This window comes from Lissotriton helveticus, chromosome 7 (assembly GCF_964261635.1).
Source record: "Lissotriton helveticus chromosome 7, aLisHel1.1, whole genome shotgun sequence".
In the NCBI taxonomy this organism is placed as follows: Eukaryota; Metazoa; Chordata; class Amphibia; order Caudata; family Salamandridae; genus Lissotriton; species Lissotriton helveticus.
In genome coordinates, this window is record NC_136068.1 from 1,689,896,589 (window position 1) to 1,689,916,140 (window position 19,552).

The 19,552-nt window shown below is 42.0% G+C and overlaps 1 protein-coding gene across 1 annotated transcript in view; it reads left to right on the forward strand.

Moving 5' to 3' along the window:
• Positions 1-19,552, forward strand: part of LOC144769637 (alpha-tectorin-like) — a 355,087-nt gene that overhangs the window by 182,290 nt on the left and 153,245 nt on the right. The window contains exons 10-11 of the mRNA XM_078653811.1: positions 2,356-2,621; positions 7,804-7,923. Of these exons, the coding sequence (XP_078509937.1) occupies positions 2,356-2,621; positions 7,804-7,923 (386 nt within the window). The remainder of the gene's footprint in view (positions 1-2,355; positions 2,622-7,803; positions 7,924-19,552) is intronic.

Here is a 19,552-nt window from a genome sequence, read left to right on the forward strand (position 1 = left end):
ACAGTTGTATAAGTGGTATAATGAATATATGGCAGGTGAATGAAGTGCAGATTAAAACAACATAGAAAGGCAATGAAATAAAGACACACTTAAAGGTCAGTAATCCTCTATATAGTACATGTTTGGGTGTGTTTATTGCACAAAATACAGTGGTATAAACCCCAAATTTCACAAGGAACAATGACTTATGAAAAATATTTCATAGCTCCATATGAAATATGGGTTTCTAACGAGTGCAGCGCATTACCATTGTCAGTGCCACTCACATAATGTTTTATTGGCAGGGGTATCCAAATTATGTGACAAGAAAAGGCAAATTCAGCATAATCTGTGGTAGTATTATTTGGTCCATTTAAGCCAGAAACACCATTTTCTTGAAATATGCAAATTATACATAGCTGCCTTTTAGAGTACACTAAATAGGGAGGCTATAATGCTGGCTGAGCAATCGAGAATTTGCCATTTTCTGATATTGAGATCTTCTAAACATTACTACCTGTATGCAAGCCACAACTAGCAAAAATAAATCGAATTACAAATGATTGTGGAGGATTACATACTTTAATGTAGATTAGTGTGCAGTTTTGCATTAGAAAGAACGTAATTCCAGAATTGATGGAAGTACTGCCAATTATTTTTAGTGTTTAGGCATCAGCTAATGTGTATGTCAGTTATGGGCAAGTTTCTTGAGGACATTTTAAACTTTATTGCATACAATTCCTGAATTTGTCAAGATTCTCATTCTGTATAGAACACCTGGATTCAACATTACTCCAGGATGGCCAAATCAATGTACAATTTTCACAGTACCCGATGACTGTGTGGATGATTCACACTTCCATTGTTTGTATGTACATTGGTCCCAAATGGACACTTACAAGTCTGCCTTCAAACCAACCCTGTAGACCAGTTTGGCTTTGAAACATTCTGCGGCAATAAATAAATATAATTAATGCATACATAAAGTAATGAAAAGCCCTGCTTTTGCCAAGCAGATTTATACCGTGTGTTTTAAAATAGAAAAATTGGAATTCTGAATTCAAGTATCTAAAATGATTCATCACAAACATAATTGACAAAAGTGATGATGATTTTAAAACTGTCTGCTAATTGAGATCTTGTACCATAGATCCCTGTTCTGAGATATTTGTCATAGTATGTGTTCCTAATTTTAGTGGCACCAGATTATGGAAATACATTTTAATACTGATTGCTAAAAATAGAATCCCTGAAAATGGAAATTCCTTTTTTACATAGTCTTCTGATTGTTGATGCCTCGTAATAATAACACTAATACCACTATTGTCAAAATTAATAATAAGAAAAGAAATCTGAGAATAGTGAACCAGAAGGAGAAGTGTGGCTCAGGGGTTAGAGGCAGCAGACCCGGAAGCTGAGATCGGTCCTGGACTAGGGTTCAATTCCACGCCTCGGCGGGTCTTGGACTAAAAATTCCACGGACTCAATAATTCTCGCCCCGGTGCCTCCTCGACTCACGGGTTCACACTCTGCGACTCTGGGCAATAGCTTGCTTAATCTCCACAACGGCCCCTTGCGGCGGGATGCCTGACTTTCACCTTGTGGATACCCTGCTATCTCACAGGGGAATACCAGGACGGGTTCCCTAAGCAAGCGCCGGGAAACCCACTGCGGGTAGCTGTGCGCTATATAAGCTCAACTACATTTACATTTACAACCACTGTTACAAAAGTACCTTAATATTATAGATAATTTATAATCTGAATAACAGACAAATGATATCCCCATTGATAGGAATTTTAGATAATGAATCCTTAGAGCGGCACATGATTGTCCTATGGAACAACATGGATTTTTTATTTCAGAAATCTTAGTTTCTCCATAGCTATTATCCTTTACAGCAATGTTTTGCCTGTTTTTAAGGATCCCTTAAGACACAAGGAGCTAACTTTATTTTGGGCAAGATCCACATGAAGGCCCCGATTCAAAAAGGTATATGTACACATTTGTTTAAGTTGAATTAGTTTTTTTGTATTCACAAACTAAATATTAATAGTAAGATTACGACTGTGGGGACTCTGCAGTAGGTGCGGAGAACTCTGCATATAAACAGATTGGCCTTTCGGTGAAGAAACTGAAAGTGGAACCCACATTTAATGCTAACTTATTAGCTTCAAACATACTTCTTAGCTAGATATCTGCTAATAGGTTAAAGCACTTCCAACTCACCCTGGAACAAGAGACATTTATTGAGAACATTTCACATTCTGAAACGCATCTAATGTGCAAATGTATTTCGGCAAAAAATGTTGCTGCTTAAATGTAGCATTTTAAAATATTTGTATGGGGTTTCAACTAATGTCAGTTTCCTTCTAGATGTAGCGATGAAGCCCCTCTGCTATCAGTGTGCCAGAGCCCCCAAGGTAGGGATAAATCTTGTGATATCCTAACCAACCGCTCTGGACCATTTTCGGAGTGCCACTGGCATGAAGACCCAGCTCCGTTCTACGCTTCATGTAAATATGACATTTGCCACCATGGACTGGAGGATGGAATGCTGTGTGAAGCTCTGGCATCCTACGAAGAGGTGTGCAAGCTCCATGGAGTGATGGTCCCACCATGGCGAGCCTTGTTACAGTGCCGTAAGATGTTTCCTGTTGTGTTAATTTTTTTTTTTATAGTTCTGCCTAATGAAAGGCCTTTCTTAGGTTACCCCATTTATCTGTTTCCGCTTCTTAAAAGAAGTATCATGTATTATGTTTGATGTGCAAATTGTTGAAATCTTTTGAACATTATCTGCTGTCATTAACACATTTTTAAATATGTGAACAGAATTTTCAAGATCAAAAAGTGAAAGATTTCTACTTTCCTCACCATTTTCTTAATGCCCGCACTATAGGTAGAGCGTTCAGCTCTTGTTACTGACAAACTCCAGGCCTTTGTGCAAATTTTATAAGGCATAGTTCTGTCTTACCTCATGCTAATGGGTGTTTGTTGTGTCTGAACACATCCTATGTAGTCAACGCATTGCAATTTATTGCAATTAATGACAGACTATTCCACATTTAAAAAGGACACTTATCAATCAAACTGTCACATTTATGTGTTTATCTCACACATGTAATACCACTACCGGTGCACATATCAATATCACCATCAGCAGTACCACCAACACTGTCACCCACCAATCCCACCACCATATCAATACCACTACCACCACCAAGAATAATACATCACCAGAACTAATACAACACCACCACCAACTACAATACCACAACCAACTATACTATACCAACACCAATCTCAAGCCACCTCCAATACCACACAACAACCACATACCACACATTGACCAGTATCACAACATCACCAATTCCATCAATAACACCACAAGTGCTACCACCAACACCAGTAATGTCACCAATGCCACCACCATTACAACCACCACTACTACCAATAACATTAATGCCAGGAGCACCAATGTCACCACCATCAATACCATAGTGCCATAATTATAACCACTAATACCACAACTAGTAATGATACCACCACAGTCACACCAGTATCACCACCAATGCCACCACCACCAACACCAGTATCACTACCACAATTTTCCCACCAGTATTCCACCAATTTCGCATACCCACCAATGACACGAAACCCAATACCACAAGCACCATTACCACAATGCCATAACAACAATAATAATTTCACCTATATAACACCACCACCATCACACCTCAACCAATGCCACCAATAACACAAACACCACCCATCATTAAAATAATTAATACCACTACCACCAATACTGCCACCAATGCCAGTACCAACACCATCACCACCAATTCCACATAACTATCCATACCAACACTAATTGTAACCTCACCACCAATATTATTGCCAATAGTAACATTACCACCATCATGAATACCGCCAACACCAAACCTATACCACCACCAATACTACCACAGCCACCACCCCCAAATATTGGCAATGCCTGTTGATTTAGCATTATGGTGATATTGAATGAAATTATATTTCTACATCTCTGTGTTTGCATGCATCTTCACACTAAAGCTAGAACTATTGGCTCTTTTGAGTATGTTGTTGTGCTTTCCAGCAAACCTGTGATCAAAGCACGGACTGCAGGTCTTTTATATGACCTCAGACTTAACTGTACGCTAATAACCGAGTACTTGCCAGTACTAGAATATGGCATTTGTGAGTATACCCTAGAGACAATAAGCGAAAATCTGAGGCATATAAATACAGCTTTCAGGCATTTACAGGTTTAACCCCAGATCTAAACTGCACTTACTTACTGATGTGTACCACACGAAAGCCTGCAGTTACTATTTAGGAATGTCTTATCTTTTCCTATTAACGTCTAGTGTGACATCCCTAGTCACAGTAATGAGACAATTACATCACTACTCTACTGTAATATGCTTTTACAGATGAGGTATAACATCTTTATGCCTACTGCAAGAGCCATCAGAGAGTGAAAGTTAAGCTGTCAGTAGATTTACAATGGCTTTTGAAACAACAAAAGGAAGAGCTAGGTTTTCACTTCTATCTTTGAAAATATTTTTTCTTGAAAGTATATATGCTAATTCTGAAAAGGAAAGATTTATTGATTAATAGGTATTAATAGGTATTTGCTACTGTAATGGTTTTCAGTGAAAAAAACCTCAGGAATCTCTCTGCATGTCATGACACATTGAGATCTACATTTTTAAAAAAGTGTTCAATACTAACTACTTAAAATACATTTTGTAACTAATTACTTTATGGGGGCATTTGAATTTTCTTCTTACAGATGAATAAGTTACTTGCCTACGGCAATACTCCTTCTGGTAGAGACCCTATCTAGCCACATATTCCTTCACCTTTTATAGAAATGACATGTGCTGACGGCGGATGTATGACATTACAACGCATGCTTTTACCACGCATGCCTTTACAACGCGGTATTTACAACGAATACCTTTACAACGCATAGTGCTTTGGGGCGCTGGATAGTGAATAGTTTAATTTACTATTCCAACTCCAGTCCCCGTGGATAGTAGGGAAGGTGTTGGATAGTAAATTAAATCTATTCCCTATCCTAGAGCGCCCCCCAGCGCAATGCGTTGTAATGGTTTGCGTTGTAAAAGTTGCGTCGTAAAGGCACTGCGTGGTAAAAGTTGCGTTGTAAAGGATGTTTCCCGCTGATGGCAGTTGCTTTCAGGCGTTGTTTCCCCAGACGCAGAGCCCCAAAAGCAATGTGGTGTGACCAATGTGCACATTCCTAGACTTCGGATCTTATTCTAGGATAGAGGCCAACCACAGAATGGTGAGGATGAAAGCTATATAGAGTCTCTACCAGAAAGGGTATTCCTGAAGGTAATAACTTCTTCTTCCTAGACCTCTTGCTGCAGATTCATCACCTTTTGAATAGATTCCAAAGTAGTACCTATTTGGAGGTGGGTGTGTGGATGGATTCGAACCAGAAAGTCCTGAAGGACAAAGCAGGCAAAATGCCCCTCTCATAGTGAACCTGACTATCGAGACAATAGTGCTTTGTGAATGTAGGGAGGTACATGGGCAGATGTGTTGGACAGGGACCGTGTGTGTGAGCGTAGTAGCTTTAGGCTTTAGCCCTGGGAGCATTAGCACACAGTCCTTCTGGAGGCTGCTTTTTAGCCAGTGCATAACAGATATTAATTTGGTGCACAATCCAGAGGAAGATGGTTTTCTTCTGCACACCCTTGCCTTTATTCGCTCGAGAGAACCCCACAAAGAACAGATTGGTCTTTGGTATAGTCTATGTAAAACCTCAGTGCTTTCTTGGGCTCCCAGAGGGTGCATTGATAGAATAATGATGCTAAAAACATCGATGTTTTAAATATCCAGAAAAAAATATCGACTACAAAAATATCAACTCCAATACCTTAACAGGTAAGTACAAAAATATTGAATCAAAAATATTCAAGTTAAAAATAAAGATTTAACGCATATAGATTAAAAAATATAACTAGAATAAAATAATATATGTTAACTATATACAATATTAATATAATCTTTAACAAAATGAATTACATTTAGGATATCTTTTAACTAAATATAAAAAATAAACCATCAAAAAAATATAAACACACAAACATAATCATTTATACATATACATATATTTACTTTAAAATAATTTATTAACTATTATCTTTATTTAATATTTAAACTTTTAAATTCTATTCTATCTGTATCAAGAGAATGCTGAATGGGTTCTAAATGACACAGTGCATGAACAACTTTTGAGGATGAAGTTTTCAACCACATAAATCTATTCACAAACACAAAAAACAAAAAACATGGCCAAATTACACATCAAGGTTTTGGATTCCAGGCGCTCTGGAGAATGCCCTCTTGATGAGCTGGTCAAGGAAGTTTGAGTATGCATTTCTTCCAATGACCCTGATTTCATCTGTGATCAACAAGCTCATAAGAGACAAAGGGGCAGATTTACAAGCCCCTTGCGTGACTTTTGCACGGCCAGTGCATCATTTTTCTAACGCAGCCGCGGCGTAAATGTTACGGCCCATTTACAACGTGACGCATCTAGGGAGATGGGTCACGTTTTAAAGACCTGCAGCACATTATACCTGAGTCAGCTATAATATATGCAGTGTGGGCGTTCCCACGCAAAAAGCCATGTAGAACTGATGCAGTGAAATCTACAAGATTTCACTGCATCTCTCTACCCCTTCACTGCATCAAAATCCCTATGCCTGTTCAGACCAGGCATAAGGAATGACACAGGTCTTTTTGAATGGGATTCACTCATCTATTGTGGCGCATAGCTGAAGTTGTGTCACTTTCATGAGCAACTCCAGCAATGCATCACTTTTGCACCAACAGATATACCAGAATTTCTGACGCATATGTTAATCCTTGCGCCATGGAGCACTGTATTGTAAATACAGTGCATCCATAGTGGCGCAAGGACATTCAGCAGTGGCGCAAAGAAACTGACGCATCTGCATAGATGCGTCAGTTTCCTTGCGTCAGCGCCAAATCTGCCCCAAAGTGAGGATGATCTTGATTGCTCTGGAGTGGCCTTGTCAATGGTGGTTCCCCAACTCCTGCATTTAGCAAAGAAATACTCTGGGATCCCACACTTGGGCAGAACAATTCAGTGTTTATGACTATAAATAAAGATTCCCCGTGGAGAACGCCTGTTATTAACAGCACTTTAAAGAAACTTCACTAGCGCAATGTGAAGTACGAAGTGAAGCACACCATCAAAACTATTTTGTATTCCTTAATCTAGGTTCTTTTCAGTCTGAAATGGAGAGTTAAACTATTCAGTCATGTCTGTTGAAGAGTAGATTGTACAAAATGCTCCTCTCACCATCAAATTGCAATTTAGATTTTTTAGAGGTTTTTTGAAAACTAAAGGACCATCTTTCCCTGCTCTTTTAGGTAAAACGGCAGCATGTCATTACTTTCAACTTTATCTCCCCTAATCTCAGTGGGGTGGCAGGACAATTATGACCTGTATGGGTAAGAGGGCATTTATCCTTCATGCCTTCGTGCCTCTTCCATCCTTTGTCTTTGTCTGTGGATGTCAATTATACAGGTAACAAAATATTTGGCACATTCACCCCATCCTTAGCTTCTGCAGAGGAATCAGATTAATTTTAAAGAAATACTCAAAAGAGAGAGCATCTCATATCTCTGTCAGACAGTGCCTAGTACTCCACAGTATGCTTAGTGTCTGATGCCCATAAGTGATTGTCATTAACTTTGAATGCACTTGTATCGATTAAATAATGTTGTACATGCCCACAGCGGAGGAGGATCCATGCGAGCCATTGATGTGTACAGGCTCAGAATGGTGCGGCGAGCGCAACGGGGAATTCGGGTGCTTCTGCTATTATGATTACGATGACCATCAGAAGGCCAACTACGGTAAGACAAAATTATTTTCGGCTAGAATCGCACGGTATACATTTTATTGTTACATGAACTGTCATCAGCCTGCCAGAAGAAAGCGTAATAGCAATTCTCCAAATGTTATGACAAGATAATCTGAGTTTCATTAAAGACATGGAGGCTACCATTATGCCTTATTCCTTTAATGCTACTCCACAAAGTTCTTGAAAGTAGTATACATCACAAAGAAAACATTCCCGAACAGAATATTTGGCACACATTAAAGTCCATGCAGGGAGTATTCTGCCTGTTTTTAAATGCCAAATGGAACTTCCATCAAAACGAAAGAAGGAACAAGTCCCCATGAATGAAGAAAACAAATCCTTTTGAACATGAAAACGATTGATAAGGATCTCTCCATAAATGTACCAAACTATTAGGTATTTTCTAGACTGATTAGGAAAATATTAGAGTTACAGCAAAAAACATTATTAATCGGAAATAAACAAGGTTCATGCGAATTTCACAAGCTCATTACAATGTAATCAAGATACAGAAAATTATAATCTCTATCAAATATTTCATTAGCATTTTCAAGTACCACGAATTCCTTTGCTACGATTTTATTAATTTTTTTTTATTCATGTATTTATTGTTAAAAACTGTAAACAGGACAGGGAGGGTGGAATAATGTTAGTCTCAGTGTCTTTAATGAAATTCAGATTCTCTTGTCATTAAATTTGGAGAATAGCTATTTCATTACAAGACCGGATGCTACTATTATACATGTTGGTAGCCCTTCAACATTACTTCAGACATATGTTCAATTGGCTTACAATAATTCCATGCAAAGGTGGAGGAATTGGACCAATGATCCACCTTCATAATATTCTCCATTCTGCCACCCTTAAAGAAACACTGGCTAGCCATTGCCCCCCTCATAAAATGAGCCTGAAGTTTTTGTAAATCTTCACCAGCTTGTTGCATAATGCATTTTACCCACTCTGCAATTGTAGCTGTGGTAACCACTTTAAAAAGGTTTAACAAAAGAAAGCAGAAGCTGATCAGACCCATCCTGTCTGAATCGGCTCCTGCATTCAACTGGACCATAGAGTCCCGCTGTCTAGAACATCTAATTAAAGTGACATTGTGCAGAGGATCCCTTGTTTGTTTCCAATAACAAATAGATTACACTGGTTACACTCATTGTTATTACTTTTGCTGGCTGTTTGTAGCTGTCATTTTCTTACTTTATTCCTTATATTCCTTATGGTGAAGTACCCTTACTCAAAGGTATTTAAGATCAGTGTTTATCTGAGCTTTTTTTGTTATTACCAGGATAAACTTATTTTCATAAAAAAGATGGGATAATTGTAGACCAGTGCATCCCAAAATTATATTGGACAGTAACAGTTATTCTATAAAACTAATCTGTAAAGTACATTATAGTTAATTAATTTACCGTCCTGAAGGAATGTAGTATACTAAAGTGTGATGTGCAAAGATACAATCATATGTGTTTGTTAAGACAATCCATTGCTGTTTAAAGTGTTGCTGTTAGAGTCTTAGTCAAAGATCCAAAACTAGCAGATTTTACATTTTGAGGATGCTCAGTGCAATATATATAATCATGTTACAGTTCATCTTAACCTTCTTCTTTCTAAAGTAGAGTTTCTTACATATTGTCATTAAAAAGTTTTTTAAGTCAATGGATTGGTAGCATTATTCAACAAACAAAGATTTCATCGCATTAGTCATTCTTCTGGGATCGGGTCTATATTCTCCTGTATCCATATTTATTTAATGAAACTAGCATGATTGCCACTTAACAGTTCATATTCTCCTTGTGATATATTTATATAAACTCATATGTTGTATTCTGGGTAAGTTCTTCGTGTGTTAGGGCACCATTTCATTACTTTTTTCCCCCTTTTTCTCTTTATACGTCATGATTATTATTTCACTTTTTTTCTCTCTTGATTCTACTCCATTTCATTATAGATGTATGTGCAATTCAGCGTCCAAATTGTAAACATTTGAGTGACCAAACGGGTTTTCCTTCCCAATGGCTACGATCAATCATGATTCCGTTTTTCTCAGTTTGAGGGTCCTGTCCCCTCCTCTTTCTTTTTGTTTCACCAATTTTGCTCCAAAGTATTTTAGTAGTTGATTGTCTCCTGGGTGTTTTTCTGCAAAATGTTTAGCCATGGGGTACGACAGGTCTCCGTTTTTTATCGCCCTGAGGTGCTGGAGTATTCATAATGTTAGTTTATTAATGGTGCTGCCAACATATTGTTTCTTACACGGACATTCTAGAATGTATATCACATATTTAGATTCACATGTGATACGATCGATTATTTGTTCCGCATTTCCATTCTGTAGTCGATATGTCTGTGTATTCTGGCCATGTTCACATGCTCTACATTTGGAGCATTTCCAAAATCCAGGTGTTGTGAGCCACGATGTTATTTCAGGTTTTTGGCTCTCCAGATGGCTATGTTTTAGGAGATCACCCAGGGAGGCTGTCTTCCTATATGTGATTTTTGGTGTTACTGTTAGCTTCCTTTTCAACGTTTCATCAAGCATGAGGATGGTCCAATGCTTTTTTATGATAGATCTTAAGTTTTTATTTTCAACATTGAAATCCATGATTATTCGTGTTGTATCATCTTCTTCATGATTCTCAGTTCCTTCCAATAGTTCTGATCTTGTTTTCAGTTTTACTTTCGTTTTGGCACTTTCAATTAATCCAGGCGGATAACCTCTCTCCAGGAATCGTGCACTCATTTCATCTAGATTCTGATCAATATCTGCTATTTCAGAACAGTTTCTTTTGGCACGAAGCATTACTCCATATGGTATGCTCGTGGATGCCAGCTGTTGGCACGGACAATGCTTTTGGTGGCGTTTGGTTTTACTGTTCATACTTGTGCATATTCTCTGGTCTTCACTGAATACTTCCAGGTCCAGAAATGTTACCTGTGCTTTGCTGCATGTGGATGTGGAAGATAAGTTGTAGTTTTTATTGTTTAGTGTCTGGTTCAAGGTTTCAAGATCCTATGACTCTCCTTCCCATATTACAAATAGGTCGTCTATAAACCTTGTCCAGATTTTGATATTGGACTTGTGCTTGCTTCTCAGTACCTCAGACTCCCATACCGCCATCAGGAGGTTCGCTTATGTGGGCGCAAAAATTTCCCCATTGCAGTGCCTTGTTTTTGGAGAAATACTTCTCCATTGAAGAGAAAGACATTGTGTGTTAAGCAGTGGTTCAACATTTCCATGATCATTCCTGTATGTTCTAGGAAACGTAATGATCTGGTCTTTAGGAATTGCTTGACTGCTACTAATCCATCTATATGCAAAATTGATGTATACAATGAGGTCACATCTATGGTGACCATAGTCAGATGTTCATTCCATGTCATGTATTGTATTTTTTTGAGGAAGTCTGTTGTGTCTTTTAGGTACGAAGAAAGTGATGTGACATATTCTATGAGTAAGACATCTATAAAGTGCTTTATTTAATGCACCATTAGTGCTAAGCGTGGACGGTCAACGCTTTCGGCTACTGCATTTAACTGGACCAGAGTCTCGCTGTCTAGAACATCTAATTAAAGTGACATTGTGCATAGGAACCCTTGCTTGTTTCCATTAAAAAATAGACTAGACTGTTGACCCTCATTGTTATTACTTGTGTTGGCTGTTTGTAGCTGCAATTATCTTACTTTATTCCTTATATATTATTATATATTAGCTACTGACGGTCGCCAGTAGGTAGTTATAGTTAGGACCTAGTTACCATCGCAAAATAGCAAAATTCAATTCACAATACCTTTGGCGCCGATTGACGAATCCTCGCGAAATTTTCATATCAGCTCCTGTGTTGAAAGTTTGGGGGTGATTCGTCAAGGAGGGGCTGAGAAAAAAGGGGGGTCCCAAAACGTGTTTTCTCCACGTTCATTTCCATAGGAAACTTTAGACAAGGCTACAGGTCAAACGGGTGAACGGAATTACCCCAAATTTAGCAGGGAGGAGGGTATTTGTCCAAAAAGCACACATTTGTTTATTTGGTGTAAATCCGTTCAGTAGTTTTTGAGAAATATCTAAATTTACAGATATCGATATTTGGGAATTCTACCATCTGATTGGCTGAGGCGTTACGAGCACGAGCTTGCTGCTGATTGGCTGCGAGTGGTGTGAGCGGTTGCAACTAGGAAGTGTTGGCCGCCATTTTGTGATTTAGTTGAAGCGAGTAAGGGGAAACAAATTGAAAAAAGTGGGAAATTGGAGGATAGGAGCACTGTAACCTCTGTGGGGTGTTTAGGGTGTGCTATAGAGGGGGTGCGAAGCGAAGTATTCATCCATACCGATGTGAAAGTGGTGTTTTTTGGAAATTAAGGTAATCCCATTTTACCGATTCTAAAATACCGAATTTTAACGATTCGGTATTTTAAATTCGGAAAATGGGATGTAGGTAAAAAATCAGTAAAATATACCGAATCGGAAAAAATCGGAACCTCCGATACGGTATTTACCGAATCGGCAAAATCCGAATCGGGAATACCCATTCATCCCTATGGGCCTTCAGGCCCATAGGATTGAATGGGAATTACACATTCGGTATTAACCCATTCGGTAAATACCGAATCGGTATATATCGAATCGGAGATACAAAATACAACAAATTGAGCTTGTCAGCCAATCAGGTTCATCCACCTCACCCCACAACAAAGCAACAGAGGAACCAACCAATCAAATGCATCTACCCCACCCCACAACCAGGAAGTGGCCACACCCATGCAGGTGCAGAGTAACTGAACATTCTGGAGAGCTGTGAGACACTGAGCAACTGGCTGCCCTGAGCTGAGCTGAAGTGCATGATGGAATCCCAGGACTCACAGAGGTATGGAGCAGAGTGCAAAAGAAAACTAAAATTCAGCACAGCTGAACAGTAGGTGCTGGTGGAGGAGGTTGTAGACACCACACCCAGCTATTTGGAAAACAGTCTCTGCAGGTTGCAGAGGCTGTGAAAAGGAACACCTGGCTGGGAATCCAGTTAAAGGTGAATGCCATCGGGGTCACAACACAGGAAATTGATGACCTTAAAAAACAGTGGTATGATCTCAGGATCATATCCCAAAAAAAAGCTGGCAGCACAGAAAAAAGAAGCCAGTGCCACAGAGGGAGGAAGGGGCAGGGCACCTGCCCTAACAGACCTGGAGCAGCTGGTGGAGTCCAACCTGGAGCCAGAGAGTGTCCATGGGATAGGGGATGCCGACAGCTCAGCCAGAGTTGCATCAAAACAAGGTAAGCTGCATGGACATCAATCCTCCCCCCTTCCCTGTCCCCCTTCCCCAATGTGGTTGTGTGTTTCACACTCCAGTACAGGTTTTAGGATTTACCTGCAATGCATCATGGGAGACGTAGTCATAGAAACATACATCACTACATTCATCACAGAAAACAGCAAGGCATGCCACGCACTACATCCATAAGCAGTTGAGGACATTGTAATTGTGTGACAGGAATGTGATTTAATAATGACACACAGGTGTACAGCACCACTGAGCCAATGTCCATATCTGTCCACAGGAGAGTCATCGCGCAGGACAGTGCAAGAAAGGGAGAAAAGGGCACCCCAAACGGAAAGGAGTGAGGATGCAGGCACAAGTGCAGGGCAAAGCACTGAGCCGCCACCCGCACCCACAGCACAGGCAGCATCAACACCAGAGTGAGCCACCACAGCACAGCCTTGTTCACCTCTGCTGTTCGACTCACCACAGCAGGACCCACCAGCACTCTCTCCCTCACCAGCTACAGATTACTCAGAACTGGTAAGGCCAAGGAGGCATGATGTGCCCCCTCTCAGAATCGTGGAGACGTCCGATGATGATGATAGGGAGGGTGACACCCAAACGCTCCACTGGAGGCAAACAATGCTGGGCAGCAGTCCGCATCTGAAGGTGTGCATACCGGTGCCAGACGCTGTAGGGTCCGGGAGAGAAGCACAACTCAGGATGGAGAGAGGGTCTTCTGTGGGCTGGAGGCCATAATGGCCAAAGTGCAGCGCCTCCAGGCAAAAGCAATATTATCAGTTCAGAGACAGGTGCGCCACTTAAACACCAAGATGGTCAACATAGACCAGGGCATTAGCTCAATGGCAGAGAGCATGAAAGATATGGCAGAGGGAATGAGGGACATGTCGCAGCCCATGATGGCTCTCTGTGAAAAATTAGATTCAGACCGCACACAGAGGCGCCGGGAGAGGCAGTGTATGCAGCAAAACACCAAGGCGATAAACCGTCTTGCAACAGCCACCTCCCTGCTGTCGGCGCTCTGTGGCCATGCAAGAGGGCCTTGTGCACTGCTGCACAGATGTGTCTAGGGGGGTGGGGAGAGTGACATATGCCACAGAACTGCTACTGACCAACCAGTCAGCCAACCCTAGAGACCTAGGTGTGGGGGACACTGAAGACACCACCAGCAGGAGCAGCAGTAGCACACCCATACAGGACATGCGAAGAAGCAGCAGGCGCCAATCTGCTGGCCCTGGCTAAACAGCCACTGTTGAAACCAAGCCTCGGGCATCCCGCACTATTGTGCGTGGGCGCAGACAATAATGCTGCCCACACTCCACAGGACATGTCAGGGTGAAGTAACCCTTGACCGCCCGTTGAGGTTGTCAGACATTGGAGTACCATGGTGTGCCATTAGTAATTTGCCGTAGTGCCCATTAAACTACGTCATTCATATTCAAAGCCTGGCTGTGTCTCCTTACTTACTTAGAAATAGCTGCGTGTGTTCTCAGCCCGTCTTAGTCTACCATCTGTTGCTGGCACTACTCCTGCTGTATAGGCTCTGGCTGTTCTGGTCCATCATCAATGTCCTCATGACGAGTCAAATCAACTTCTGTGCCTTTCTTGGTGGCAAGGTTGTGCAGCATGGCACAGGTTGCAATGATAATGCAGCAGATGATGGGTGTGTACTGATGTGCTCCTCCGCTCTTGTGGAGGCAGCGGAACCTGCTTTTCAACAGTCCAAATGTGCGCTCAACAACGTTGCGTGTTGCTCTGTGTGCCACATTGTAACGTCTCTCACTCCGGGTTGATGGGTTGATGTAGGGGGTGAGTACAAAAGACTGCAGGGCATAAGCGCTATCGCCTAGTTGGAAAGAGAGTGCCATTAGTTACATAGCACTTCATATATTCAGCTATAATGATTATCAGGGTGTGTCACTGTGATTTACCTAGCAGGTAAAGGTATCCTTCCCCAAATTCACCAGCAGACAGGCGTGTGTAGATCCCACTGTTCTGGAATATGTAGGAGTCGTGGGTGCTCCCTGGAAACTTGGCCACGAAGTCAGTAATTATGCTGTCAGCGTGGAAGATCACCTGCACATTTATTGAGTGGGTGGACTTTCTGTTCCTATAGATGTACTCAGTGGCAGCAGGTGGGCAGATTGGGATGTGGGTGCCATCAATGCACGTGTGGGAAGCGTGCCATTTGATAAAAGTCGGTCTTGGTCTTGAGCAGTTCCGCATGTGTGTCAGGGAAGCTGATATAATGATGCATTCTCTGCATCATGGCCTCTAGAAACTTCCTGAAGAAACGGGACAGGCAGCTCTGGGACACCCCACCTACCACAGCTATAACCCCCTGGTAACTCCCAGATGCAAGCAGGTGTAGGCTACAGAGCACCTGCACATGGGGTGGGATCTTGTGCGCCGTTGGTGTTGGGTGCTCCAGGAGTGGGTGCAGGTCCCTGATCAAGTCCAGTATGGTTTGGGGGTCTAGCCTGTACCTTTCATGGATCTCTGCCTCAGTAAGTTGGAAGAGTGTGATCCGCTGTCTGTAGACTTTGCTCCTCCCGTCTCCATTCCCTCTCCCCTGCTGCCTGTAGCCGTAGACGCCTTGCTATGATGTAGAATGCCACCATTGTGGTGACAGAGTTGCCTTTTGGGTCCTTTTTTATAGCCTGCACCTGGTTACCACCTCCTTTCAATCCATCTCAGCTGTGTTTAAATTTCCTCTTGAGGCGGAAGCCGAGAGGTTGTGCTATTTTGTGCTCTGTTAATTGTAGCTTGTATTTTAAATAACAATTTGCACTGTTATTTTGTCTGCTTAATTATTAAGCTTTCAAACATTTCTCTTTGCTCATTACCAATCCGCTGATATTGATTGTGGTTTTTACCTCGTACACCAGCTGCCGCCTGCTTGATGTAAAGAAGCACGGTGAGCCTACCGACCCTCTCCCGCACCCCCCTGCGACCCGGACCTACGTCAGCCGACTCTGGGCTGAGTCAGTGGTTTTCCGGTCGGGCTGAATTGTAGTGCGGCCATCTTTGTTTGGGGAAGCCATAGTGGAGAGTATAAAAAGGGTAAGGCAAGACTACGCGCAGCGGACGCGCCGGACCTGCGCCGGAGTCGTGCCAGAGTCCTGCCCGTCTGCGTCCGTCCGCGACTCGGACGCGACCATGGCCATGGATCATGATGTGCCTTTCTCATATAGGTATGATAGAAAGTCCTTACTTAACCTTAGACCATCCCATTGTACCTTGGCGTATTCCCGGCTGCCTGATATTATAAATTCCACCTTCCCATGTATGCCCTGCAACCGTGATCAAGCAGATAGCATGCCTGCATCTAAGCACCGTGAGGCCTCCGGGTGGTTACGCGCTATATAAGTGCAATTTTTCATTTCATTTCATTTCATTTCAATGCCTCCTCTGCCTGAATACGATGCAGCCCTCACGCACTAATACAAATGTTAGGATTAAAGCAGGCCTCATAAACTGTGGTTCGCTAGTTACACATTTGCTGGATATTGCCCTATCCCTTTCTGATAATAAATGGGATATTCTTTTTTTAACGGTAACCTGGCTAGGGGAGGAAACCAATCCCGCACTATCCCTGGCTATCCCTCCAGGATACAATATTCATTGTGCGAACAGACAAAGTCGCAATCACGGAGGAGGCGTGGCTATAATTTATAGATCTGATTGGACCATTTCCTCCTTCTCCTACACTCAAATTGACTCCATTGAGGCTCTCCCATTTTGTATTCATTTTGCAGCTAATATTACCCTTACTGGCCTTTTGGTCTATCGACCCCCTAAATCCAAAACCTCTTTCCTGCCGGACTTCTTAGATTATGTTCTTCAGGCCAGCTCGCGCTATGCAAATTTCACCTTGCTCGGGGACCTTAACCTCCATGTGGAGGATGCCTCGGATTCCATAAGCTTTAATTTTCTCTCCACGCTTTCCGATGGAGGCTTAAAGCAATGGATTCGCAGCCCCACTCACAAAGCCGGACATACTCTTGACCTGCTTTGTTCCAATTTACCTGACTTAGATGCCGATGAGCCGTATCCGGTGACCTGGTCTGACCATTTCTTCATCCCATTTTCCACCTGTTTATTCCACCAAGTAAGACCTTGTGTTCAGACCAAAACATTGGGTCGTAACTGGAGCAATATCTCTCTAGACAGTCTTGGAGTTCTTTTGAGCTCCTCTGCCCCGAAGGATGCCATTAATCTAGACTGGATAATTTTAATAGCTGTATTGTCTCTGCTATTGATTCAATCGCCCCCATGAGGCCAATTAAAACTTTCCGTTCTGCCCCTTCGGCACCTTGGTTCTCTGAAGAACTTCGCAAGTGCAACTCTGCCTGTAAACTTTTGGAAAGACGCTGGAGACTTTCATACTCTCTCGATAGTAGAAGGGTTTATAAATCAGCCCTTAAAGATTACAGGAAAAAGATCATAGACCATAAAAGAACCTATTTAGAAGAAAAAATCAATAGCGCCCATGGCTCTACAAGAGAGATCTTCAACACTGTGAGATCATTCACTGACCCTTTGGCCCTCAAATATCAGTCCCCTGTCTCACAATCCCTTTGTAATCGTCTTTCTGATTACTTTGAGGATAAAATTGCAAACATTCCTGATTCCTTTCCAAAAATAAATTGCCCCGATGTCAATCTTAATTCCACAGTGAACACAATTGTTGATCCTGACCCTGTTCAGATCTTAACTAACTTTGAAGATATCTCTCTTGATTTTTCTTTAGCAGAACTTCTTAAATGTAGATCCGGATCGCCGACCGACCCCTGGCCGGCCAAACAATATAAAGCTCTAGCCCCTCTTCTTAACCCTTTCCTGAACAGCATTTGGAATGACTCACTCTGGACTGGGAGCTTCCCAGACTCGTGGAAGCATGCACGACTAGTCCCTATTCTGAAAAAAACTAACGCTGATCCCAACGAGCCGGCTAACTATAGACCCATCTCCTTGTTGCCGGCTCCAGCTAAGGTACTAGAAAAATTAGTGCAGAAATTCGACAAGTCTCCCATTCTGTGCTCCTCGACCGTCTCCACTCTAAGGGCATTCAGGGACAGGCCTTGAAGTGACTGTCCTCGTTTTTGTCTTACAGAACTCAGGCGGTTTTTACCCCTCCGTATACCTCTAACAGTCGGCCATTACGGTGGGGAGTCCCTCAGGGCTCCTCTTTAAGTCCTCTTCTTTTTAATGTTTATTCCTCCCCGCTTGCTGAGATGATTGCTCAGTCTGGAATTAAAGCCACCTCTTACGCGGACGATATCCAACTCCTGTTGTCTTATGACAGACTCTCTCAATCCTCTTTTGATCCCTTAAAAGATTGTCTGCGTAAGATTGCTTGTTGGATGGATAACAACTGCCTTCGCCTTAATGCGGGAAAAACCGAGATTCTCTTTTCCCATCAGCCGTCCCCTTTGGACCCTAACCTTTGGTGGCCACTCGACCTGTGCCCGCCCCCCCACTTCCCAAGGAATCCGTAAAAAAATCTTGGAGTCAGATGGGACTCCAACCTTTCCTTTCGCAACCAAGTTCAGACAGTTTCGGCAGCTTGTTTCTCCAAAATGAGGATGATACATTTTTTTATTAACTTTCTCCCTAATAACACCAGGAGAACCATAGTCCAGGCGTTGATTACATCTCACCTGGACTATGCCAACGGTCTGTACCTCGGGTTGGCTGTGGGGCTCTGCCATCGACTACAGACAGTCCAAAATGCAGCAGTTCGTCTGGTATGTGGCATTTCCCTTAGAGAGCATATCTCTCCATACCGGCCCTCGCTTCATTGGCTGCCAATACAGAAGAGGGCCGAATTCAAAGCCCTCACACTGGCTCACAGGGCAATTAGGGGAAAAGGCTCTGCCTACCTTTCTACCTGTTGCGCCCCTACAGGAATGTCAGATGTCTGCATTCTAGTTCTAAGACATTGTTTTACTTGACCTAGCATGTGTAGATTCCTTATTTCCAAATTGGAAAGACATTGTTTTACTTGACCTAGTATGTAGATTCCTTATTTCCAATTTGGAAATAAGGAATCTACATGCTAGGTCAAGTAAAACAATGTCTTTGCATCTTGCAGATACAAAGAATCCACAGCCCTGATGAAAGACCAGTGACTTTGCGCCTGGTCTTGAAACGCATCGGCAGTGTTGTTTGGGAAAAATAATTTGCCATCCTTAGGATACTAGGACCGCTGATCCAGTATTCAAGTGCCTATAAGCCATTGAGTCACTTACTTTCTCCCCCAAACTTACCTTTTCTCATTAATTGATTATAATAACTGTTGTTTATGATATAATTATCATACTTTTTTGTAACGCTTGATG